The 27262-nt window shown below is 43.5% G+C and overlaps 1 protein-coding gene across 3 annotated transcripts; it reads right to left on the reverse strand.

The window, feature by feature from the left end:
* Positions 1–685: 685 nt before the first annotated feature.
* STMN1 (stathmin 1) lies at positions 686–26836 on the reverse strand. 3 transcript variants are annotated; one of them, XM_054571483.1, is made up of 5 exons: positions 26760–26836; positions 5313–5385; positions 4673–4845; positions 2570–2761; positions 686–1745 (listed from the first exon to the last, which is right to left on the reverse strand). In XM_054571483.1, the coding sequence occupies exons 2-5, from the start codon at positions 5323–5325 to the stop codon at positions 1674–1676; spliced, it is 450 nt and encodes a 149-aa protein (XP_054427458.1). In that variant the 5' UTR covers positions 5326–5385; positions 26760–26836; the 3' UTR covers positions 686–1673. The 3 variants fall into 3 exon arrangements, with proteins under 3 accessions (XP_054427458.1, XP_054427460.1, XP_054427459.1); XM_054571485.1 differs by lacking the exon at positions 26760–26836 and adding an exon at positions 5861–6081; XM_054571484.1 differs by lacking the exon at positions 26760–26836 and adding an exon at positions 6995–7058 and having other exon boundaries at positions 687–1745.
* Between the last annotated feature and the right edge of the window lie 426 nt (positions 26837–27262).

A 27262-nucleotide genomic window follows, 5' to 3' on the forward strand; every position in this document is an offset into this window, starting at 1 on the left:
CCAAGAACCTGAGGACAAACAATGCTTCTGCACATGAGCCTCACCGGGGCCTATGTTTAGATATTGTCTGAACCTCTGTTTTACTAAACTACACTTGATCTTGCTCCTTTGGGCTCTACATGGCCATAACTCTTTAAATTCATCTTTTTTATTTTGAATTCCTACAATTGATCACCTTGATCCCAATTTATAAATCAACTCAAGGTACATGAAAGCTGCATAATCATTTCTAACGAGTATAAACAGTTTATTCACTCATCTGTGGATGAAAAGTCATCATTATTTATGTGTAGTGCTAAATACATACTACAGTTTTAAGTATGCTCTCTATACACACAGAAACTCATTTAACCCTAACAACATAGGAGAAAGATTGCGAGAGGGTATTATCCTTCTAAGTTTGATAAAACCCTTATCAAGATAAAGCCAGAGCTGCAGAGGGACACACAGTGACACGCAGACCCTACTGCAGTATCAGCAGCCATCCTACAAACACTTGCACTCTAGGAGCTGGCTCCCAAGACCTTTTATATGGATGGCTGGGAAGCAAATAATCATATGCAATTAAGGCTATTTTCCAAATATCCTAGGAAAGCTGCCAAGGGCTGTCCCTGAATTGAGGCCAAGCTCTGACAACAGTGAATATTATATCCTAGATACCCTCTAGATACAATATGAAGCAACTGCCAACCTTAACTACCCAAGTCAAATGCTGCTCCCGAGAATAAGGTTCCATTTAATCACATCACAGGAGGTGGTGCTACAGTGGCACAGAAAGTTTTACAAATACTCTAATTCTTGAATCATGGCTTCCACAGCAGGAAGCATTAGGATACACTCCCATTCCCAACTGTAGCATAAAGCAAACTGTTGAACATCCTTAACTAGGATCTTACGATTTCCTCTCAACTCTTCTCTAGAAACACCATTTGTGCCTCAAGTCTGCCTTTTTAATAGGGACACAGGAACAAAAAAATGCTTGTTTGCAAATAAACATCTGAAAGACTATCATAACAGCTGATCTGGGCCAAGGCATGACAACAAAGTGATGATTGTGGAAGAAGACAATGCAAGCAACTCTGGTGTGAAAAAGTCCAAGGGCAGAGAACTTGCAGTGATGTGCCTGCTTGGTATTTCCACCAGCCCAAAGGCCCACCCAGAACAAATATGAGCTAGAAGGCTCTCTATCACTGGACCATTTATTACCTGGATAGAAAAAAGTCACTGCCACCAACAGCACTGTGCAGTTTTATTAACCATTCAAGTACAGTAGCATCTGGTAAGATAGGGACAGAATTGGGATTTAAAAGTAAACAGATATTCAGCATCTAACAATTTGAAAGAAGCCACTACATACTGTTTTCACATACATGTTTTCACAGAGCCAATACAGTACTAGCCATTGACCCAGTACACCAAGTGTACTGAAGTACAAAAGATGCAACAAGAAAAATAGCTACATTAGAAAGACTTCAACACTTTAGAAAAAGAGTAAAACACTTTCAGTTTCTCCCCTTTATCCCCTAAAACAACATCATACAGTCTGGTTCTACCTATGGTCCTACATCAGCTTCTAGCGTATTTGTCAGGAGGGCAAAAATAAAATGACACTGGCCAGTACAGTCTTTGGATATTTAGGAAGGGGAGGGGAGCAAGTCAGTTCTCAGAACAAATTAGTCAGCTTCAGTCTCATCAGCAGGATCTTTGGATTCTTTGTTCTTCCGCACTTCTTCAATGTGCTTGTCCTGTGAAGAAACAGTATATATATCATCAGTCAAAGGAAACGGCCTGGCAAGTCACACCCCCCACAAAGAGGCCCAACATAGTGTCAGTACATTTATTATATATGTAATAGTATTTTAAATACGCTAGTCTCCCATATCCATAGTTTTGCTTTTCACGGTTCCAGTAAACTGTGGCCAACTATGGTATGAAAACATTACACGGAAAATTCCAGAAATAAACATTTCATAAATTTTAAATTATGCATCATTCTGAGTAGCATGAACTCTCATGCTGTCCCACTCTGTCCTGCCCAGGGTACAACATCCCTTGTCCAGGGTATCGCACTGTTACTACCTGCCTCTTAGTCATTTAGCAACTGTCTCGGTTATCAGATCGATTGTCATGATATCACAGAATTTATGTTCACTTAACTCTTATTTTACTTACTAATGACTGCAAAAGAACAATAGCAATGCTGGCAATCTGGATATGCCAAAAAGAAGCCATAAACTTTATCACAGGCATGTATGCATAGGAAAAACACATAGGGTTTGGTACTATCCATGGTTTCAAGCATCCACTGGGGGGTCTTGGAACACATCCCACTTATACAATATGGGAATCACATACTCAGAGTTCTTTGACATAATCTTTGAACTTCCTGAGTCACATGAGGAATCCAACAACTGAGCCTCCTACTGCTCTTCCAAAGAAAAGTGCAATTATGCTGGAAATTGTTGAATATTCCATCTTATTTAAAAATAAAATACCTCTCACTTAACACTTTATTGGTACGTGAGACTTCAAGCTCTTAACCCTCCCCATTCAAGGCTGAGACACCGACCTTCTCTCGCAAACGCTCCAGCTTGGCAGCCATCTGTGCCTCTCGGTTCTCTTTGTTGGCTTCCATTTTGTGGGTCAGTTTCTCTTCTGCCATTTTACTGAAGTTGTTGTTCTCTTCTATTGCTTTCTGAAGCACTTCTTTCTCATGCTCTCGTTTCTCAGCAAGCTGCTTCAAAACCTCAGCTTCATGGGACTAAAAAAATTTTAAAACGTTAGGCTCTCTGAAATGTATTTAGTATAAGTTAAAATTACCAAAGAAACTATTAATTGAGAGGATTGAAAAGATGCAAAATATTAGATCCCTCTAAATAATACTGAAGTCAGAACCTGAATTATCTGTATCAAAATACTATGAAAAATCATTTTCTATGTCTGCATTCGCTTTGGAGAACTGTTTATTTAGAGATTCTTGTCCAATTACTCCTTAAGGAAATCCTTATAAGAGTCACTGTTTAACGCTTAATAGTATCAAGATGACTTAAGTGATATGCACTTAGGAAAGCAACCTTTAATAAACGAATTTTGGTTGTTTAACTTCAAAGTCTGCTCAAAGAAAATTAGCTCATTATAAAAAAAGAAACCATACTATTAAAAGAAAATACATGAATGATAGAAAATTTAAACCTCTAGGTTACTACTTAAGCCAGAAGATTTTCTGTTTCAAAGAAAAGCTCACTAGCTTTTCTCTGTGGAAGCTGCATTAACTTCCCAACCACTGGAGCTTGATTACCATGGTGTGCTTCCTTCCAGTCTCAGAATAGCTTGTTACCAAACAGATTCCGATGTGTTTGGAAGCACTGACTTGTAGGAAAACTAGAGCATCTGCCTCTGTTTCTGTTCATTCTTTTGCAAAATCCCAGTCAGATAAGAGTATCACTGTTTAGTAGTGTAAAGCACAGGCTAATGACCACAGGACCAGGGTTGATTTCTAAAAACTTCTCTGTCCAGCCTTTGTCTTCGTATCTTCCATGAACACAAACTACCTAGAGGAGCAGGTAGGAGATAATGCACCACAGCAGACACTGCCATTCTTCCTGGAGAAATGCTTTGCAGTGTTGATAGTGAGCCAGAGTATACGCATACAACCGTGGCACTGAGAAGTGCGTAGTACATGCACCAGCAGCTTAAAAAAGAGCCTACATGTGTATGCATGTGGTTAAATGTATTAGACTTAACTGCACTAGCTGTGTTGGCTGGGGGCAGGTTACTACTTTACTTTTTGGTGACTTAGTTTCCCTAATTTTAAAATTAAATCCATTTCACCCCAATCAGGGTTGTTGGTAAGGGGGACAAAATGAGAATTCTATGTAAAGTTCTTAATTAATAGAATAATGTTGAGTAAAAGGAAATACACCAAAATGTTAATGGTTATTTCTAGGAAGTAGGAGAATACTCTTAATTTCCTACTTATAACCTTCTGTGGTTCCCAATTTTTCTATAACAAGCATATTAATACTTGAGTTTTCTGACTAGTTCTCTTTAAAGATGCCTACTTTACAAGAGAATAGCTTACATAAGAGAGTGATTGCCACAATACCAGAAATGCAGCTGAGCAATGCAATCACATTACTAGAAATTTAAAAATGTTTTTATTATACAGTTCTCAAAACAAAACAAAAACACTACACAGGCACACACACAAACCAAAATAAATCTCCCAAAATCTAAAAAGACCAAAAAAAAAAAAAAAAAAAAAAAAATCTCCCACCAACAAATCTGTTTCATAGAGAAAGTATGAGAAACATGAACCTTGGTTTCAGACAGACCTAGGCTTGAATTCTAGCTCTAAAACTCACTATCTATATGACTTAGGAAAATGACTTAAGATTCCCAAGATCATTTTTTAGGCTCAATATTTCAGACCACGCTGACCCTTTTAGAGTCACTGTATTGAAAAGAAAAATATATGAGTAAAGATGCTGGTACATAATAAGAGCTCAATAAATGATGGTTGGTATTTTTCCCCAGCCACTAGCATTATGTAATTTTCACGTAGTTATAACCACTGTGTAGCTACAATTCTGTTTTCCTCCTGTTATGGAAATAAAACTGATTTGCCACATTATAATAATAAATACCGTTTTCTGTGAAATGTGATATTTACCTTGCGCCTTTCTTCTGCAGCTTCTAATTTTTTCTGAATTTCCTCCAGGGAAAGATCCTTCTTCTTTGGAGGGGAAAGGGGGAATTCTGGGACAGATTCTTTTGATCGAGGGCTAAGAATCAACTCAAAAGCCTGGCCTGAGGCACGCTTCTCCAGTTCTTTCACCTGGATATCTGGATTTGATCATAGTTATAGTACATTCAGAAAAATGGGGTATTCCTATTCTAATAAACTGTTCTATAATTTTCTAAAAACCAAATCAACTTAATGAATAGAATTAGGGCTGATGAAAAGGTTCCATCTGTCAGCAAGAAATTATGTAAATACCACCTCCCAGAAAAACTAAGTTCAACATTTTTTTGATTAATAAACACCACTCTGAGACAGTAGTGTTGGACAATCACTTCCATGAAAAGACTTGTGTAAAACTCCATAATTTTGCTTTAGAGCAAGCCAAATCGTCTAGTAATGAAACAATTAATTATAAGCTCAATCTGTTCAAGGGATAACCATTTTTCTTCTTTAATTATTCTCCAATTTACAAAATACATTTCTTGATAAAACCAAAACACAGGTGCCATCTCCTCTTCTAAAATCATAAACCCATCACAATTTCAGCTTTTCCAAATAGTTTACCTACCCGAAGAAGCCATGGTGAACTGACGACAAGAGACTGGCAGTATATTCTACACAATCCACAGGCAAGAAAAGCCCTGAAAATGATTTTCAAAAGCATGCAATCAATTTCTTTTCTTTTCTATATGTCATAGATCCAAAGGGACCTCAAATCACATCCACATAAATCAATGTCAGAAAAATCACTTACTGTGGAATTAAATAAGACATCATTAACTATAAATTATGAAAACCTCTAAAATACCAGACATTGGAAAATTTGAACTGAATAGAATGTTGCAGAAAATTAACTGAGTTTGCCTGTTCAAGAAACAACTCGGGTTAAAAAAAAATTAGACTAGGTTCAATCACAAGATTCCTGTCCCTCCCGCAATAAACTCTAAATTTCCCTCCCCATCCCCCAAACAGTGAGAAGATATTCCAGATTCAAATCAACAGTAAGACCGGAGCCATCTTAATACTGCTTACAACTCATTGTGCAAATGATATACCCACCCCTGCTTTGTCTGTGTCTGCCGTGGTGGAAAACAAAACGCCCAAGCTAATACTAACCAGTAACGTCGAACTCCTATTGTTCTATGGGCTTAAGCTCCTGTCCTACAGCGGGCAAAATTAGTTTTACGAATCACTAGGTTTTAGGTTGTATTTGTTGCCTTATGTCATGAAAAATCGTGCATCCCATATTGATTTTTTAAAAGGCTATAATTCTTGTAGGCTCCAGTCTAGAATCAAAAACGTTAGGACTACAGGTTCCCAACAGCTGGAAATTAAAATCAGAGGCAGAGAAAAGGTCTAACACTTGCACAGAATTAAACGCAGCAGCAGAACCCAGGTTGGGCGTGGCCCTGGTCAAGGCAAGGCAAGAGGCAGGCCGCCCCCGGCCAATCAGAACACGCCCTGTGCTCCAGCCCCTGGCCCCGCCCCCTGCCTCCCCGCGCCTTTTCGAATCTCCCCGAACTCACAACACCCGGGAGCCCGCGCGCGTGGGAAGGGGAGGGATGGGCGGCGCTAACGGTCCTATCCGGATAACTCCGCCCATCTCAGGCTCGCCCCCCGCGGACGCCCCCCCCAACTCCCGCCAAAACCACCTCGAGGCCACCCCCACCACCGCCGCAGCTCGGCAACAGGCCGTGGGCTAGTCACCACCTACTTCCTTCGCTCCCACCCAACCCACCTCCACCCTAGCAGTCTGAGCCCCTCGTCGCGTGGGCAGAAGCTTCATGGGGTGTTAGCCTCTCAGGCGCTGCCCCACAGTCATTGGGAGAGGACCATCGCGGGTAGCGGACGCAGCCCTGGCTTTGCGCAGTCAGGTCCTAAGACCGCTGTGCTCCCTGTAGACACCTCCCCGCCTCTTCAGACAATAGGGAACCCAGTGGGGCCGCGCCTGCAGGGGGAGTGAGGGAGGCAAACGGGGGCCCACGCCCCCTATTGTCTCCTCCACAGCACCCGCTGGCCCAGCTGGCTGCGCCCCCTCCCCACGACAGCCGCGCCCCCAGGGAGTGGGGACAAAGCCCAGGCTCCGCCCGAGCTGCACACAAAGCAGAGCGACCCCCGCCCGTCAGCCCCTCTAGGGCCCGCGGCCCCGCCCGCCGCCCTCCAGCAGGGGGCCTCTGCGAAGGCCGAGCCCCTCTCTCCGGCCCCGTCCCTCTCGCTGACCCCAGCCTCCTCCAAGAATTGCGAACCCACCTCTTCGGTCCGAGCCGCCTGGCCACACTCTGAGCACCAACAGCCCAGAGCGCGCACAAAAGCGCCAAACAGCGGCACGTGACCTCGATGCAGGGATGTACATTGGCTGAGAGGGGCGGCACGTGCCGGCCCCTCCCCCAACAGCCCAGTTGGTTGCGGGGGCGGGGGGGGTCTTTTGGACCCCAAAGCACCTTGGGAAATGTAGTCCAGGCTCCTGGGGCAGGAGGACAATGCAAGGGGTGGGGGCCTTTGCGGGTCTCCCCAGGTGTAAGGCAGGCGACGGGGCCGGAGAGGTTGTCTCCTGCCAGGAGAGGATGTTCCCGTGGCCCTGGTCCCTGGCCTGGATCTCCGCCAGCTCTCCCATCCTTTTGGAGAAGGGCAGGACGGGGCGGGGCAGTGTCCCTCCGCACCTTTCGGAGTATCGCTGCCTGGGCTCCCTCGGTTGACCTACTTACTTCTCATTGCCGAAAGGGCAATATTCAGAGAGCTTAGTGCCTCTACGGTGCGCCACCCCGTGCCGCTACTTAAAACACCCAAGCCTTTGTGACAGGACAGTGCCTCTCTACGCCTCTGTTAAGGCTCCCCGCATCCGAGCCCTATCTTGACACCCGCTTGTCACCTGTATTGTGACATCATCGTAATCCCTAACCCACTCAGCCCTAACGGATTACAGGCATGGCCCTTTCCTCACTATGGGCGTTCTTGCTACCATCCTACGGGTCCCTGAACTGGTGACCAGAGCTGATGGGGAGAAGCAGGAGTGACTGCTAGACCAAAAGCTCTGGAATTTGATCTCCTTTGGTCTAACAGTCACTTAGCTTAAATGCAGACTCCATCTGTTCCGCCTAGCCTTTGGCCAGATGATAGAGAAGGAAGAACAATAAGCAGTTCTAACTACACAGATTGCAGTTAAGTGTTGCTTTTGTTCTTGGAGCACGTGCTCCCGAAAGCGGGGCTGGGCCCTTTTAAAAAATCAAAACAAAGGGAGCCACAAGGTCACAATTCCTCTCTGCCTGGATAGATAGCAGTACAGCAGAGGTACAAAGAAAACTGGTCTGACCCTGGCTATCAGATCGGAATAGAATGATTGGCATCCCTCTTCCCACAAAAAGGCCAGAAGAAAAAGAATGAAATGAATATGGTTCCCAGGCCACTCCTCCTATTCCCAGACCAAAGCTGTGTCCTCAGGTGATGGTCATTACACCAATGCGCCTGCTTTGAGATCCTGGCTGAGCAAGACACCTGCATTTATTAATCAATGGGCTCCCTCTCCCCAAACCCAGAAACAAATATGACCAACTCCTTTCAAACAACAGTTCTAATTTAAAAAGATTCTCCATGTCCAGCTAGTTACTAGGGATGTGCTGGAGAGAAATACAGAGAATAGGTGCCTGAGACAAGGAAAACTGGATCATACAGACAGCAGACATGCCACACAAAGCAAACAATTAGCAATGTGCTGTGACCTGAAATATGCTTGTTACAGCATTTTCTCCAACAATTGTCCTTGTGTGGGGTCAGCCTCTCCCCCGCCCCCAATATAAGTGGGTTTTCCCTTAGCATGTGAGTGGAACCAGAAATAATTCAGATTCTAAGCCCTGAAAGGCTTCTCCCTCTCAGACCAAATTTGGCCAGGAAACAGCCAGGCGTTTCCATCTCTGTCAGTGAAATCTCAGAAATTGTGAGAAAAACTGGAGAGGGGTGGGGACCAGACCTCACCAAAAAAGTGACAGATTGGCAGGCAACGCAAATGAGCAAGGAACCCAAGGCCAAGGGATCTATTATCCCCTGAACCAGCCTTTCTCTTTAAGTCTTTGTACTTGATCTGAAGATTTCCAGAGGAAGGTCCCACCCATTTGATGCATTAAAAAAATACAATAAAATGCCATGCAAAAATCTCACATTTCTGACTATTAATGTTGTGACAGGAAAAAATTAATCTTTCAAAACACTGATTATTTTAAAGCACTTACACCACTTCCCCCCACCTTTTCTTCCTCCCTAGAGTAGATGTTTATTTCCCTGGAAACCATAGCTAGCAACAAAGACATTAGAACTCATGTAGATTTTTAATCTTTCTTAACGGTGCCACTTAGCTTCTGGATTTGTTGTTAGAGACCTGGTCCTGCCAGTCTCTGTGACAAGGATTTCGAGAGCAGGGGGCTGCTGTTCCTCACTGTTGCTTGGGGACTGAGGAAGCTGGGGTTAGATTTCCCCTGGAATGATCCCAGGAATAAAAAGGTGCTTGTGTGGTGGGGTGACCTCCGTTCTTTAGGGTGGGGTCGTTTTTCTGAGAGTCAGACCATAGCTATTTATTGTCAACTCACATGGGTGTTTATACATGAGCCTTGGAATAGGAAGGGCTTTCAACTGTAAGGAGAGAAAACAGTTTTGCCACTTAACAGTGGAGAGGGACAGAAGCTCCCTTCTTGGAAGCTTCCTAAAACTAACTTCAAAACCCACTCCCTCCTCAAGTGGCAGTAAGCAGTTAATGTTCACATCTTGGCACTATCTTTACCCATGAGAATTATTTTTGCCTCTGCTCAGATGGTTTGGTCAAATTGCTCTGGAGCTGGCTGTAACTGGATTAGCACAAAGTGAAGTCAAGATATGGCAGTCATCCAGCTTATTTGATCTGTGTAGACAGCTAAAGGAGAGCACTTCAGGCTTCAAAGTCCAGAAGGCATGTCTACACTGATCAAACGCGCCGGGCAGTTGTCAGATCTCCTGTGTTCTTTCGGAGCAACGGCAGCCTTTGTTCATTGTTGGTTCTGAGGCTGCAGGGCTTGTCTCCCACATAGGCGCTGACGAGTTCCACTGTTGCTTACGGGGCCTGTCCTTGGCAAAAGGGTGTCGTGGGAGAGGCTTTCTCCTTGTTCCCCGACTGTCTGTTCCCTTTGTCCCCTTTTCCTTAAGCATCATGCTCTAACACTTCCTTCCCTGCTCAAATGCTGTCTGTGAACCTGCCATTTAACCCTCCGTGGCTCCCTCACTAGAGTAATAAGTCCAAGAAGGCAGGGGTTGTACCTTTGCCCTGATATTCCTAGTGCCCAGAACCAGGCCTGGTCCAGGATGGTGGGGCTCAGACATTTGCAGTTGACTTTAGACAAGAACAACCTCTCTCACCCTCAGCTTCCTGTTCTGTAATGCTAGGAGATTACAATGAGATCATGTACATAAAAGTACTCAGCACTGTGCCTGGCACATCATAAGTCCCTAATGCTTGTTAACTATTATTACTAGAGAAGTCTCTTGATTGCTATAAGTTGTTGAATTAATTAATTAATTAATTAATTAAAAGTAGACTTTCATCCTTTGGTGGGAATCCTAGTCATTGGATTAACTCTTTCCAAGGGGTATTTTACAAATTTCAATTCATTTAACATTTTACATAGATAACACATTCACATAGTTTAGAAATAAAGTATAAAAATCCCTCCTCTCTTCTCTATCTCACTTGCCAAATTTGATACCTATTCCTCCCTGAGCATAACCATTGTTACCTTCCTGTGTGTCCTAAAGTTTCTTTATATGTACACAAGCAAATTTGTGCATATATATTCTTCTTTCCCTCTATAATACAAATGGTAGTCTATAGTAACTGTTTTGCACATAGGATTTTTTTATTCAACAACACATGTCAGGGATCTTTTCATACCGAGATGTGTTCATAGATGAAGCATTTCCTTATCTGGGATCCACTGCATGAATGAATGTTCCATAATCTAGGTAACCAGTGCTCTATCTATGACCCTTAGGTTGTTCCCAGTTGTTTATTTCAAATGATGCTGTAATGAATGACCTTGCATAAGAACGGGGAACCCCCTCGCAAAAAAAAAAAAAAAATACGACTAGAATTATCTTCTGGAGGGTGGGCCCTTGTAGTACATGCTTCCCCAGCTGGGCGAGTGTTCTAGGAACCCATTTCTATCAGTGTACCAGCTAGTGTTGTTGTGAGAGGCTGCATTTGGCTTCAGTGAATTTTTTAAAGACTCTTTTAATGTGTTTGTCTGTTTCATGATGCGTGATTTATGAGCACACCTGCCCACACCATAATGAGTGTTCAGCAATTTTTGACCAAAAACAGCATGACTCCCATGCCTTACCCTCCCTATTCACTCATCTCACCCCCAGCAATTTATTTTTGTTTCCCAGGAGAAAAAAGAGTCCTCAAAGGCTAACGCTTTGCCGACGTGGAAGAGGTGAAATAAAAAATGTGAGAAGCACTAAAATTGAGTTGAAAAAACATCTCGATAGATATATTGCATCAAATGGAGAGCACTTAGCTCCTGGCTGGTGTGGCTCTATGGATTGAGTGCCGGCCTGGGAATCGAAGCGTTGCCAGTTTGATTCCCAGTCTGGGCACATGTCTGAGTTGCAGGTCAGGTCCCTGGTAGGGGGCATGTGGGAGGCAACCGCACACTGATATATCTCTCCCTCCCTTCTCTCTCTAAAAAAAGTAAATAAATAAAATCTAAAAAAAAAAAAAAACCTCACCAAAAAAAAGAAAAAAGGAGAGTACTTTGAAAGTGACTGAAGTTTAAACATGTAAGAATAAAAATAGAATTTTTTATGAATAAATTCCATTATTTTTGGGTCAGTCCCTCTTTGTAATGGCATTTTCCGTGTGGGTGAATATATCTGCAAGCTATATTCCTAGAGTATACAGAGAGTTTATATATTGCAAGGTCAAAGGGCAAATTGCTTTCCATAGGAGCTATATCTCTCACTATGTGGTGTTTTTTAAAGATTTCATGTATTAATTTATTTATAAGAGAGGGGAAGGGAGGTAGAAAGAGAGGGAGAGAAATATTGATGTGAGAGAGAAACATCGATCGGTTGCCTTTCTTTTGTGCCCCAACCAGGGGCCAAACCCGCAACCCTGGGCATGTGCCCCGACCAGGAAACAACCCATGACCTTTCAGTCTGTGGGATGAAGCCCAAGCCACTGAGCTACCCCAATCAGGGCTCAGCATGTGATGTTTTAATTCATTACTTCAATTCATTCCAAAATGGCTTGAAAGGCTTTGTCCCTAGAAATTTCAGGCATCAGGGGAAAAGAGGGGGAGGATTAGAAATCCCAAGAAAGATGTGGCTGTCAAGTCTGTCTATATTAATAACTCCTATAAATACTTGACAAGCAGCAGCTGATCTCACAACAGCGCTGGTGCCTGCACTGTAGCACTTGTCTTAGTCAGTCTTGTGGTTTGCAGGTATCTGCAGGTGTTGCTTTGAGATTGCAAGCTTTGTGAAGGCAGGGTCTTTTTCAGAGCTTTATCCCACTCCTCATGATGCCTGACACAGTGCCTGGCATACATCTTAATTCATTCTGAGATGTATTTTCTCCTTACACGTTTGTATCTTTGAAATCAGTTGTGCCTCACAATCAATAAATAACGTGTCATAATCATTGACAGCATATTTTCAGTGGTATATAAAACAATGCCATGTCTTAAAAAAATCAATGGCATTTTTGAGTCAATGAAATATGGTAAAGTGTACACATATTAAATGTGTGAGTGGAGTGGGGTCAAGGTGTCGTTGCACCCACTAGTCTTCTCACTCCATGTTCAAACCCTCATCCTTCTTATCTAAGTCCATACCTTTTTCTAACGGTTCCTTTCATGGGGATGATTCCCTTTTGCCTCTTGGGCTCCTGTCTTTCTCCTGAACTCTAAAACCATATTATTTCTAAAGCCTAAAGGATGTCTCCTCATGGATGCCCCTGCCCTGTAAGGCCCTCAAATTCCACATGACCCACACCGGACTACCATCTTCCCAACAACAACATCTTGTATTCCAAAGCCGGCTAGTGGCTTTGCTGGACTCTTCCCTCTTTCTCACCCCTCATGCCTCCAATTATAGAAACTTAGCACTTTCTAGTAGAATGGAACCTTTAAAATGATAGTAGCTACAAGAAGAACAAAACTGGAAGACTCACACTTTCTGATTTCAAAACTTAATACAAAGCTACAGGAATCAAAATAGTGTGGTACTGGCATATAGACAGACATATAAACCAATGAATAGAATAGAGATCCAAGATATAAAACCTTGCAAATATAGTCCAATGATGTGTACAAGGGTGCCAAGACACCCTTGGGAAAAGGACAGTCTTTTTAACAAATGATATTGGGGAAACTGGATATTCTCATGCAAAAGAATGAAGTTGTAGTCTGGCCTCATATCATATGCAAAAATGAACTAAAAAATGGAGCAAAGATCTAAATATAAGACCTAAAACTATGAAACTCTTAGAAGAAAACATAGAGAAAATTTTTAGGACATTACATTTGGCAATGATTTCCTGGATGTGACACCAAACACACAGGCAACAAAAGAAAAAAAATAGACAAATTGGACTTCAAGAAAACTTAAAATTTTGTGCATCAAAAGACTGTATCAACAGAGTAAAAAGGCAACACACAAAACAGAGAAGATACTTGCAAATTATATATCTGATAAGGAATTAGTATTCAGAATATAGAGAGAATTCTTAAAACTAAAACTGAAATTCCAATTCAAAAATGGGCAAAGAACTGGAAAAGACATTTTTCCAGGGAAGACATACAAATGACTGATAAGCACATGAAAAGATCCTCAACATCCTAACATTAGGTAAATACAAATAAAAACCACGATGAGATACCCCCCATATCCATTATGATGGCTACTATAAAAAGAATAACAAGTGCTGGAGAGGATGTGGAGAAACTGGAACTCTTGTGCACTGAAGGTAGGAACGTAAAATAGTACAGCCACTGTGGAAAACCACATGGAAGGTCCTTAAAAAATTAAAAATAGAATTACCATATGATCCAGCAATTCCCTGTCTGGGTATATACCCAACATAACTGAAAGCAGGGTTTCAAAGAGACATTTGTACCTCCATGTTGACAGCAGGATTATTTACAATAGCTAAAGTGTAGAAGCCACTCAAATGTCCATTGACAGATATATAGATAAGCAAAATGTGGTATATACATACAACGGAATATTACTTAGCCTTAAAAATAAAGGAAATTCTGACACAGGCTATAACATGGATGAATCCTGAGGACATTACGCCAGGTGAAATGAGCCAGTCACAAAAGACAAATACAGTATGATTCCACTTATGTGAGATACTGAGTTAAAATCATAGAGATAGAAGGTACAATGGTGGTTGCCAGGGGCTGGGGCGGGGGAGGGACAGATGGGGCGTTATTGTTTAGTGGGGACTGAGTTTTAGTTTTACAAGATGAAAGGGTTATGAAGATGGATAGTGATGATTAAATACATTATGAATGTATTTAATACCACGGAACTTAATACTTAAAATGGGTTTTAAAAAAGTAAAAAAGCAAACTGTTAAGATGGTAAATTTTATGTATATTTTACTACAATTAAAAATAATTGAAAAAAAGATAATAGCTAACATGCACACAGAATGCTTACTACCCAGCAGGCACTGGTCTAAACACTCCATATGCAAAAACTCATTTAATGCTCATTAACAATCTTACGAGATATAATTAGCCTAATTATAGAGACGAGGAAACAAGGGTGACTGGGGCCAAGGAATTTGCCTGGGATGCAGGATTTTCAGTGCTCAAACTGGGAAAGTCCCAGGCAAACCCAGGTGAGTTGGTCACCCTAATGGAAACTGAGGCAGAGAGAGACAATATCTTCCATAAACATGTCAAATAGGGTCCTGGCCCTAGGCCGTGCACTTTGAAGAGCTGTGCGCTCTCTGCCCTTTGTCCAGCTGTGCCCCTTCTCATAGGCAAGGCATCCCATGAGGCCAAGGAGACCTCCCACTTACAGCCTGGTAACCACTTTTGGACCCCACTTTAGGCACCCAGGACTCCAGAACTCCTAGTCCAAATGGCCTGAGTCCACTTTCAGCCCCTTCCCTGGGTTCTTCCTCCAAAGGGTAAACGTCCCTGCTGGTGAGTGTATGGCTGGCTGCTTGTAAGGAGTAAGGAAAGAACCTGTGGGCACGTAGGCCAGGTGGGGCGGGGCCAGGGGGTAGTGAAAGACCAGGACTAGGAAGAAAAGGGAGCTGGCTCTGCCACATTCTGACTTGGAGCTCCAAGGCACCCCAGAATTCTCAACACAAAACATGGCTTTCTGGGTTATTATGGAGGTATATTTGTCAAGGAAGAAGGATAAAGCACACATCTAAAAAAATAGTGTGTCAGCTTGATTTATAACTCTTAAATACTTAGACCTAAGGTATGTGGGCTTCCCTTTTATACTCTTGCCTACCTTGGGTCTGTCAAATGTTAGGAGCAGACTTGCAGAGAGATCAAATCACCTGTCCAACTAGGTTATGCGGAAGCACAGAGCTTTGCAGTCTGGTTCTTTGTGTTTAGCTATCACTCTGAACGTTTTGTTTTGGGGCTTTTTTTTCTTTTTTTAATAAACTGTTTTATCAGGCTAATTATCTTATAGACTGGGGAAAAAGACCCAGAGAACCTTAGACATTGGTCCAAGGTCACACGGCTAATTTGTATCACAGAAGGAATTTGCATCTTGTGCTTTAAATGATGCTGCAGGTACAGTTCAGTTGCTATTTATGTGAGGTCAGGCACATGACTTCCCCTTTTTGGGCCTTCATTTTGTCATCTGTAAGTGGGAATAATGCTCCTACTTCAGGGCTGTTATCAGAACTAACTGAAATAATATGTGTAAAGTACCTAGCATTGTTTCTGATCACATCTTTTTTATGCTTGAAACATTGCATGAATTAAACTTTGGGGAACATCATACGAGCAGGTAAAAATTCCTGAAACCTAAAAAATGTGATGAGTTTCTTGGATTACAGTCCAAGGTCCCTGGCATGGCATTTGAGACCCTCGATGAGGTAACTGCAATCTACCCCAAGATCAATTAAGCCCTAAGACTCTTTGATTCTTAATGCATTTGAAGATCTGTCATCTCAAAAAAGGACAGTTACAGGAAAGTGCAATTAAGATGTATAGAAGAACTCTGTGATCACTGGACTTAGCTAACAATAGAATGGACCTCTTAAAGAATGAATGAGGTTCTTGCTTGGAGACGTGTCCAGATGAAGATTTGTCAGTCAGCCACTGAGAATGTTGAAGGATTCTTGCATTTGGAGGAAGGTACACTAAGCAACCTCCCTTCATGCTTTAAGATTCTTTTTTAATAATATGGGGAAAGGCTTGTGATATTATGCTAAATTAAATAAAGTAACAAAGACCACCCAACTCAACTTGAGCTCAACTGTGTGTACAATTTGAGCTCAAGTAGGAACAAAATATAATGAAAGAAATGCACCAAAATATGTGTCTGGAGGGTAAAATAACAATTGAGTTTAGTTTTCTTCTTTGTACTATTCTGGATTTTCCAAACCTCTTTAAAAAAAAAAAGATTTTATTTATTTATTTTTAGACAGAGGGGAAGGGAGAAAGAAAGGGAGAGAAGTATCAATGTGTGTTTGCTTCTTATGTACACCCTACTGGGGACCTGGCCCACAACCCAGGCATGTACGCTGACTGGGAATCGAACCAGTGACCCTTTGGTTCGCAGGCTGGTGCTCAATCCACTGAGCCACACCAGCCAGGGCTGGATTTCCCAAACTTCTTAAAGTGAACAGATACTACTTTTATTAATTGTAAAACAATTATATTTTAAAAATAGAAAAGAGTTCTATCCTCACTGACCTTAGGTCCTGCAGTGTCTCTGAGACCGCTATCCCAGCTTCCCCTATGCCTCCAAGTTTCAGCTTTATGGACTATTCCCAACTCCCTAAAGAGCTGCATGCCTATATGTACCAGTGTTTTGCTGACATCAGCCCTCAGACTTGAGTCCCTTGGCTTCTGTCTCTGTCGAAATTCCCTCCACCTTGATTAATCTCTCTGATCCTCACACATTATGCTGGTATTGTAGCTATCCATACACATGTTTGTCTCCCTCATTAGAGTGTAAGCTCCTAAAGGGCAGGATTCTATTTGAGTTTGTTTTGGTACCCCTGCAGTGCTGTGAACAGATACTTGGCAAATGTTGAATCATTTGGCTGTCTTTTGGCCACTAAACACTTAAGGCAGAGGCTCAAACAGCATGATTGAAGGTCTGTTCTACAGTCCAGGCTCTTTGCAATTCAAAAACTACTATCTCAGGGATACTTAAAAATAGACATTCAAAACTTTAAATTTTGCAATCATCTTTGGTTTCCATAGAATTGCAAAGATAGTACATAGGGTTTCCATATACCCTTCAGCCAGCTAATGTTGACATCTTACATATCCAAACTAAAATACTAACATTGAATACAATACTATTAGCTAAACGTCTGGCTTTAATTGGGGATCCAGTTCAGGACACCATCTTGCATGTAGCATCATGTCGCCTTAGCTAGTGACATTTATTTTATTGTGGAGGCTGAAAGTGATTGCTTTATATTGTTTCTTCCAATGGACTTTTTCCAAATAATGAAAATGTGAGCAGGAATAGTAGTGTGGGGATGGTGAGGTTGGAGCACTTGCCCTCTGTTGGGCTTTTGAGGGCTTCAAACAGGTAAATGCACTATTTTTCCCATATGGGGCTAGGACGATGATTTTCATTTGAGATCTAATCCTTTCATTGAATGGGCACTTGGTGGGCCTAAACATAGGGGAGCGTTATTCGTTGCTTTTAATTCATTCAACTTCTGGGCCATTCCATAGCCTATTTTTCCACGGCCTGGCACGGGAACACATTCCCAGTACTCCCAAAACTTCCAAGCAGTTAGCATTTATCAACAATCTTAGTAATGCAGTGGGAACAGGAGTTACAGCTGTCACAGGAAGTTGAAACCATGGCTGCTGAAATCACACCCATTCCGAGGTGGGGTGAAAGTATACACTGAGCAGAATTCAAGTCCGGAAGCTTGAGCTGGCTGTGGCGTCAGGTGGAGAAGGGTGGGAGGCTGCGTGAGGGAAAATACATGAGGGGAAGAGGTCTCACGGGAACTCAGGGCTGATCTGCAGACCTTCGAGGGCTTAGGGCTAAGCCCGGGCGTCAGTAAGTGGCAGCACTGCAGGCGTTTGCAGACCCCATCACTTGACCAGATTACTGCAGCAGCCTCTTGATTGGGCCTCAGTCCGCTCCCTCCCTCAGTTCCATTTCCTACAGGCGCACCTGCCAACTTACATCACTGGAGAATGCAAGGCCCCATCTAAGTGGGAGGAGTGGGGCGTATTAGTTTTCTGGGGCTGCCTTAATAAAAGGCCACAAACTGGGGGGCTTAAGCAACAGAAATGTATTGTCTCACAGTTCTGGGGTCAGGATTCCAAAATCAAGGTGACAACAGGGCTGCTTTCTTCTGAGGGCTGTGAGGGAGAACCTGCCCTGCTTTTCTTCCAGCTTCTGGTAGCCTTGGTTGTTCCTGGCTCGTAGATGGCATTCTCCCCATGTCTTCATATTGTCTTCCCTGTATGTGTGTCTGTCTCTGAATCTAAATTTCCCCCTTTTATTTAAAAAAAAATTATGATTGGAGAGAGTTTTGTTGTTGCACTTAGTTATGCATTCATTGGCTGAATCTTGGATGTGCCCTGACTGGGATCAAAACTGCACCCTTGGCAAATCAGGATGATGCTCTAACCAACTGAGCTACCTGGCCAGGGCCAAATTTCCCCTTTTGTAAGGACACCAGTCATATTGGATAAGGCCTACCCTGTTGACCTCACCTTAACTTGACCATGTGCAAAGGCCCAATTTACAAATAAGGTCTCATTGACAGGTACAGGGGACTAGGACTTAAACATCTATTGAGGGGACACAATTCAGTCCATAGTAGGGGACTCCCACTTAGCTTTGCCTGATGGCTGTCCTCACTTAGGAACAATCTGTTCCTTTTCAGTAAGGATCATCTCAGTGTGGCAGGGAGAGCTCATGTATAGGTTATTCTGCCCAGGAGCTCTATAAGCTCATGCCGCACCTTGGGAACTTTGATCCCCTGGACGTTCAGCTTTTTTACTCTGCATTTTTAAGCCTGTGGAGCAAAAATTCAGCACCCTTTTTGGGCCACTGACCCTGTGTCCAGCCCCACTGTGTGGCCTGGGCTCACCTACTAACTCCACCATTGTAACAACAGAATGGAACACGTTTCTTCTGTAAGGCAACATCCTTCAGAGACTTGGTGGCTTTCAGATATGCATACCCTTGATGGCCTCGGCTGTTTAATGAGTGTTCTTAAAGTGAACTCAAAATTTGAATCGCTTGCTTTGCATGATATTTTTGGGTTTTCTGGGTCAAGTGAGTAGTGAGCCATTTTCGGAGGTCACCTCCGGCAGCTTCTGAGAAGAGCGCCACGATTCTTTCCCATCTCTCCAGGCTCCTCTCCCACTGTTCCGGCCACGCCCCCACCCACTGTTACATCATATCAGAAGACTTGTCCTCTTATAAACGCACCGCGCTGTTCCAAACCTCTGTGATTTTGCACTCTCGCTCTGCCTCTAATGCTCTCTCCCCTCCAAACCTGCCAGCCATTGTTCAAGTGCCTTCTTATCGCCACCGCGTCTGTGGAGTCTTCCCTATCCACTTCCCCACAGAGTTAACCTCTTCCTTCTTTAAGCCTCCACTGCACCCCGCATTTCTCTAGTATGTCTCTCAACAGTCTAGTTGCTGTTATTTGATTACGTCTGCCTCTTGTGGACCGTGGCCTCTCTGAGGGTAGGGACTACTGATCTGGAACATCTAGCACACACCCTGGCACAGGGCAGTACTCAGTAAATGTTGGCTAAATGAATATTCTTTGCATAGCACCCAACTAGGTATCATGAGGAACCCAAAGAAGTGTCATGGGGAGTCTCTGTTCTTGAGGTCTTTACAGTCCAGTGGGGTTCACAAGATACCAAAGAAAAGGTAAACCGTATGGAATGGTGTGCGACATCAAGCAGAAAGAGATGCTACCAGGGCCTATGGTGATCAACGCATTCTTATTTGGGACAGAAAAGTCCTCTTTTGGTGGTCTGACAGAGCCCTGATTTTGTATGAAAAAAAAGGTCAAGACCATCTGGCAACTCCTCCCTGGAACAGGGAATTCCTACGCTGCATGCTCAGAGAGGTAAGGTCGGCCACGGGGCTCGTTACAAGAAGAGAAAGTGGGGCAAGGAAAAGAGGGCAGGAGAAAACACAGGGAAATCAAGACAGGGAAAGACGAGGGTAGAAGAAAGAAAAGGAGGACCTGGGGCCCCACACTTGTCTCAGATCCTTTCCCTGAATCAGTTCTTTAATACCCTACCAGCTTTTCCCATCAGCATATATTCATGCTGCAATTCATTCTGCCTTGAGACCCTCCCCACCCTGAGTCCTCCACAGCCCCCACCTCTCAGCTCTCCCTTATAACTATACGCTCTGAAGGGCTGTCTCTGTTGCCTGACCCCTCTCTGCCTTTGCTCTTTAAACCTCCTCATGAAGGAGGCTTGGGTTCCACCCCTCTACAGACACTGCTCTTGTCAGGATCGCCAATGACATCTATGTTACTGCATCCAAGGGCCAACTCACCAGTCCCATCATTCTTGCCACAGCTGACCTGGAATCGCTTTATTCTCGCTTCCAAGGTACTGAACTCTTGGGTTTTCCTTCTAGCTTACTGGCTGTTCAATGCTTCTCTCCTTTGCTACTTTCTCTTCATTCCCTTCACCTCTAAGCAAAGGAGAACTCAGTATTTGGACCTCTTCTGTATACTCAGTCACGCCCCTGCTCATTTCAGCCAGTCCTTGGCTGCAAATGTCACATATACTGCTCATTTCCCAATTTATATATCTAGCCTGGGCTTAAGCCCTGGGCCCCGGACATTTATCTAACTCCTATTTGTACCTCTTCTTGGTTGTCCCATAGACATTTCAAACTAAATGTGTCTAAAAATGAACTCTTCATCTTCCCCCACCTTCCAGCCTGTTCTTCCCAGCACCCTGTATATGTCATCCCTCCAATCACAAACAGGCAAATTATATATTTACTTACTATCTCCTCCCACCCCCTAAATTGAAGGTAAGATCCATGAGAATAGGCCGTGTCCATTTTCTTTGTTACTATAGCACAATTCTGACACACAGTGGGCTCTCAGTACATATTTGGTTCATGAACAAATCAAGTGTACTGGGGGCTCGGAGCATACTGGTTAAGAAGAAGATGGGTTCTACACACCTGTGTTGTTCCAGGGTCAACTGTAGGTTAATTTCCAAGTATTTGAGTAATGTAAAGTCAATGATGAAAACATGGTGAAATCTTATTCATTGTTAAAAGGTGCAAAAAATAATGCAGATAATAGAATGATTGGCATAATGATAAGTGGCATTAAATGTCATTATCATTGTTAATATATTGATACTTTTGGTTGAATAAAATGTTTGTATTTTCATTAAATAAAAGAGTGTGGGTTCTGGAACCAATTTCTGAGTTCAAATCCTGGCCCTGCCTCTTCCTTTAAAAAGGTGGAACCCCCAGAGTTTCAGAATCTCTGGAATGAACACCAGGAAACAGCCTAGAGAAGAATTCACTGCTTTTGATCTTGATTGTCCATTCATTTAACAGAGAGTTACTGAGGAGCCCTGAAGTGTCGAGTCCTGTGCTAGGCTCTGGGAGTACAAGAACAAGGAAGACCAGTCGCTGGCCCCAAGAGCCACAGTTTATAGACAATTGGCCCAGAGCCCAGGGAGGAAGAGCAGGGAATGCTTCCTAGGGGGAGGGGCTGCTGGCTGATGAAACCTGAAGGAAGTCTGCAGAAGAGGGAAGGGAAGAAGGTGCCAGGAAGAGGAAAGAGGGCAACTAAACGCCCAGACGAGTACAGGAGCCTGGGGCAGCAGAGAACCGCAGGTGGTCTTCCCTGGCTGGAGCCCTCGGGTTTCGGGTTTCAGTTGGTAAGACGGTGCAAGGCTGGGGATGGGGCAGGAGCACCAAAGCCCTTCAGGGTGGAACAGGGACTTCAGGGACGCTGACCTAGAATCACGAGAGCACAGGCTCTTTGAGGTGAGGGATTTGATGGGTCACACAGTCACCCCTGAACCCCATCCCTAAATTCTTAAAAACTAAAAACAAATCCAAAAAGAACAAAGAAAACAACAATTACTCATATTCTCCATCACCAGGAATTAACTATTGTTTACATTTTGAAATATTTGTTTCTTATGAATATTCAGTTTAAAATTCCCTAATATATGAATGTACTGTCATTTTTTAAAATAAAAAATTAAAATCTTACAAAGAAAGTTGAAATTCCCTTTCACTTTCACTGTCTGTACCAACTCCTTCCCCTTCCCCAGAGAAAGCCACCGTTATGAGTTAGGAGTATATAAAAAATGCTTTTACATATATCTGACTATGCCAAGGAAAATCCACACTTGTTTTATACATTGCAAAAATTATATTATGTTGTATGCATTTTTCTGCAACTTTCTATTTTTACTGAATAAATTTTGAGCTCTATCCATGTCCCCGCATCTATAGATCTAATTTACTCCTTAACTGTGTTGTGACCCATTATGAATATCAACGCTATTTTATTTATACCTTCCCTATTGGTGGCCACTGAGCTGTTCTCAATGGTTTGTTATTAGATACGGTCCTGCAGTGGGCAGCCTCCTTGAATGTGCATGCAAGTATTTCTCCACGGTAGAAACAGAGAGAGTTGTCAGGACACAGGGTATGAATATTTTCAGCTTTACTAGATAAGGGGAATCGAGGGGCTCCGTTTCCCCACAACCTCACCAATACTTGACATGGTCTGATTTTATTTCCTCTTGCATTTCTATATATGAGAAGACTGAGGCCTGGGGCTGCACTGCAGTCACAGAGCAGGTTCAGGGCCAAGCCTAAACCCCAGGTCAACTGGTTCCTCATGGCACAATCTTTGCACAACACCATATTGTTCTTGTCAGCCCTCCCTGGAAAATCAATGAAAGACCCCCCCCGCCCCCCCCCGCCCCCCGCCCCCAGGCCCTGTGTGTGTGGAGTGCCGGCGGGAGGGCGGCAGAGGGTAGGGAGTGGCTAAAATTCTCCAACATGGTGACTATATTGAGTGGAAACGACCCCAAATCCTCCCAGAAAATGGCTCTGCCGTGCTACACAAATCGGCTCTCCCACCCGAGGTAGTTTCTACCTGACGCTTTGATAGCTACACACAAGGATCCGATTGGCTCTGCCTTAGCCGAGACAAGGGTGGGAACACAAATGGCGTCCGTCCCCAGCCGCTGAGTTTTCAGCGCACATTTCTGTTCTGGGAGAAAAGGCAAGGAGGCCACGCCTTGCTGGCCTTGGGTTGCTGCGGAGCCCACGCTGGCCATCCTGAATCGGGGCAGAGGCTCGCCGAGCCGACTGCAGCACCGGCCCCCCCGCACGAGCCAGGGACGGACGCCTCAGCCTCTTGCAGCTCCTTGCGGGGGAGGTGGGCTGCCTCTGGACGGCCCTGCAGCCGGAGCGGAGCCCTAAGATCTCCCAAGGACCTGCCACGCCAGGGCACACCCAGCCTCACACCCAGCTGCGCCCCCAGCAGCGCTGAAACGCTGGACCGCGGGAGGCACGGAGACACAGGCATGCGGAGCAAGCGCCCGCTGTTAGCTTTGAGTGGGAAATGGAAAGCTGGGTCAGCGCTCCTCTCTTCCCAGCCTTCCATCAGGGGGTGAACTCCACAGCAGGGACCTGCCCGGAGGGTGAAGGCAGCTCTGCTTGGGCTCCTCCACGGTGCATAAGGTGAATGAGGGTGAGGCCCCTGACCCCAGCCCCTCTTAAGAGCCGATCCTGGTGTGGGATGTTTCTGTCCCAGGAGCGGGTGGCCAGATTTCCTTTTTCCTCTTCAAGGCAGGAAAGACCAGTGGGAGAATTTGGGGAAAGAACAAAGCTGGCCCCGCCCAGCCTACTTTTCAGAAGGCGGGCTCCCTTCCTCTCACTGATGGGATTACTTGGAGGGCGTGCATTTTTAAAAAACTTTTTTTCTTAGTCACCACCTTTTGAGCCCTTGGTATGTGCCAAGCACTGTACTAGTGGATTATATCATTTCCTCCTCACAGAAACTCTAAGATAAGATAGTACAGGTTCAGCAGGATAAGCACTTCCCCAAGGTCACACATATATAGTGGCAAAAGTAGGTTTGGAAATTCTCCCAGATTCTGTGTTTTTATTTATTTTTTATTAAAAAGTTTTTTTTTTTTAACTATTTGCTCATCTTTCACAGAATCTTTTGAAAAAATGGCAGTTGAGAACAAACACCACAAATATCACCATACTATTTTTTTAGTTAAATCCATCCCCTTTAGGGAGGAAATGGTCACCCTCTAAGGACATAGCATGGCGATTGGCATGTAAAATACACATTCCCTGGAACCCAGCAATTCCACTTGGAGGAATCTATTCCACAGATGGACGCCCTGGCACATGGACAAATGGTGAACATGTGAAGACACTCATCACTGCACTGCTCAGAGAGCAAAAGATAAGAGACTACTTCAAAATGTATCAACAGAACTGATTAATTATGATCAATCCATTTAAAGAAGTTCTATGTAGATATTTCTAGAAAATGAGGCAGTTCTGTATTTTATATATAGAACAATCATCAAAAATATTAAGTGAAAATGGAAAAGTGCAAAAGTCTGTATCTGATGTGCTAGTGTTTCTGTATGAAAAAAGGAGAGTATATTTATGTACGTATATATACATATATATTTTTTATTTTTTTCCTAAGAAAAATATACAAGAAACCAGGTAATAGTGTTGCCTTTGAAACCCTTAACCATAACACTTTGTTGCCTCCTGGATTCGTGTTGCATTTAAGGAGGAAAATCACAGCTAAGGGACCAAGTTGGAGAAAGATTTTTTTTTTTTTTCATTTCATAACCTTTGGAATTTTGTACCTTGTATACATATTAGCAATTCAAAATTCAACTTGAGAAAACAGATTCACTCAAATCCTACCTCTAGAGCCAGTAATTCTCTTTTTTGGGAATCAAGCTTGAGGAAATTACAAGTATTAACACAAAAAAGATATTCACTGAGGTGTTAGCGTGAAAAAAAAAGTAGGCAACTTAAAAGTCCAACAAGGGAATAGCTAAGAAAAAAATGTACATATTGTACCTACCATGAAATCATAAAAAGGATGTTTACCAAAATACCTTAGTAACATGGAAAATGCTTATAATATTAAGTAAAAAAAAGATGCCAGATAGAAAATTATCTGTGCAGTATGATCTGATCATGGTAACAATAGCAGGCATAGGAAATAATTGGAAGGAAACATTCCAAAAGGTAAACAGTCATGGCGCCTGGGTGCAGGGATTGTGAGTGATTTTGTTCCCCCTGTATAGCTTTCTACACTTTTCACCTTTTTTTTTTTTTTTCTTTGCAGCGGGCATCCATGTCTTGGATATTTTTTAAAAGATAAAACTTTAAAATAAATCCCCATGGTATTTAGAAAAATTAAAAATCTACAGACATATCAACCCAGAAATTCTACATTTAGAAATAAACCCTGTATAAATAGATGCACAAGTGCTCAGAGCATTATTAATAACAAAAGATTGTAAATAACTCAAGTGTCTATGAGAGGAAACCACTTAAATAAGTACAGAACACCCATAAATGTACACTATTAAGCAACAGTTATGGGGAATGGGGTAGGCATATCAACATGGAAAAATCCACAGGGTAATATTGTGGTGGGGAAAGCAATCTGCAGAACAATGTGGATGTTATGGCTGCACCTGTGCTAAAGAAAGAAAAGCTGAGACTTGTGTTTGTATTTGTACATTCATTTATGGAGGACATTAAACTGCTAATAACAGCTGTCTCTGATGAAGGGAAGAGACCATAAGACTTTTGCTTTTAACTCTACATTTATCTTTAGTGTTCCCATCTTTTATAAAAATATGTTCTCATATCATTTATGTAATTAAAATGATAATAATAATAATAATAAGGGGAAAGTACAAGCCTAGAGAAAGATCTGAAAAGACACAACAAAATTATCAGTAGTTTCCAGCAGGGATAATGGATTGGGTCATTATCTCCATTTACTTTATATAAAATCATAATTAAAACAACAACATTAAAAGCCCGGCTGGTGGATAGGAGCCTCTGCTTTTCTCCAGCTCTGCTGTCTCTCCCTACAGGGCTCTGTTCTCTTTGGTCAGACCCTGCTCACATGTACCGTCCAGGCGTGCAAAGCCGGACAATACCAGCCTCATTTCTCCTCTTACCAAAGAAGAGGAAACCGAGATGCTGACACACAACCTCCTGGCTGCTCTGCTGGGAAAGTCGACTCAGGCGACCTGGATCCCAGGCCCCTTCTCTCCCACCTTCAGTTTCCAGAGATAACCCATAGGAGGGGAGAGCTGAGGACTGTTTCCTCTGGGCCAGGGAGGACAGGGCTTCAAGCCACAAATTAATGATATCAGTGTAGCATCAAATGACGGAACAATAACCCCCATCATTTGCCGAGTTCCCTCTGGGCTCAGCTTCAAGTTCCTTCCCAGACAATGGCTGGTCACAACTCCACACAGCTTCTGCCAGGTTTTCCAGAGAGATGGTGAGATCTTGGGGCCAAATTGGCCTCCGGTGGCCAACACTCTGAGATTCACCTCTAATGACTTAGCCCCTCTAAGGAGGGCGCTTGGGAACCCTCCCAGGGCCCAGGGGCTCGTTGCGGAAAGATCTGTTTGCTACAAAAGCTGAGCAGAAGGCAGCTGGTGTGCGGTGGGCGGGCATTGGCCTAGAAGCAGAAAACCCAGGGTGTCAGGAGCCACTGTTGCCAGGTCTCCTTTTGTCACCCTGTGGAACTCACCAGATCCTGTGTCTGGGCGTTGGGGGGCAGACAGGAGCTTCTGTATCTCGGGGAGAAAGGGCGGTGCCGAGCCCCCTCCCCCATCATGGCTGTCTCAGAATCTTAGATGTCAGATGACGCTGCTGTTCCCTCTTTCCTCACAGCTGCTGCCTGTCTGTCTCCATGGCAACCAGGCCAAAAGACTAATTTGCCAGGGTCCAGGCTCTGGAGCTTACCTTGGAGCTGGGTTTTTAACTTGTCTTTCTGGAAGCCAGTCCACCACCATTCCCAGGAACCTCTGATAGTGTCCCCTTAGCCACTGCATAGTAGGGACCCTTGTCCTTTATAAACCATATCCACTTGGAGACAGGAAAGACAGTCTCATACCCAATGGCTTTGTAATCACTGGTGATTTGTGTTTCAAAGACCCCTGCCCCACTTAGCTAGTCACTCTGGGCTGCTTGTAGGGATCTGCAAGAACAGATGGTTTAGGGAGCAGGCCACATGCAATGAGGTCCCCAATC

The sequence above is a fragment of the Pteronotus mesoamericanus genome, unplaced genomic scaffold (assembly GCF_021234165.1).
Source record: "Pteronotus mesoamericanus isolate MK-2021 breed Mesoamerican mustached bat unplaced genomic scaffold, CSHL_Meso_final contig_221, whole genome shotgun sequence".
In the NCBI taxonomy this organism is placed as follows: domain Eukaryota; kingdom Metazoa; phylum Chordata; class Mammalia; order Chiroptera; family Mormoopidae; genus Pteronotus; species Pteronotus mesoamericanus.

What these genes read in the sequence shown, in the direction of transcription:
- STMN1 (XM_054571483.1), bottom strand. An exon ending in CTGCAGAAGAAAGGCGCAAG is followed by an intron (nt 2,762 to 4,672) that starts GTAAATATCACA and finishes AAATTTTTTTAG; the next exon opens with TCCCATGAAGCTGAGGTTTT. An exon ending in TGGAGCGTTTGCGAGAGAAG is followed by an intron (nt 1,746 to 2,569) that starts GTCGGTGTCTCA and finishes GTTTCTTCACAG; the next exon opens with GACAAGCACATTGAAGAAGT.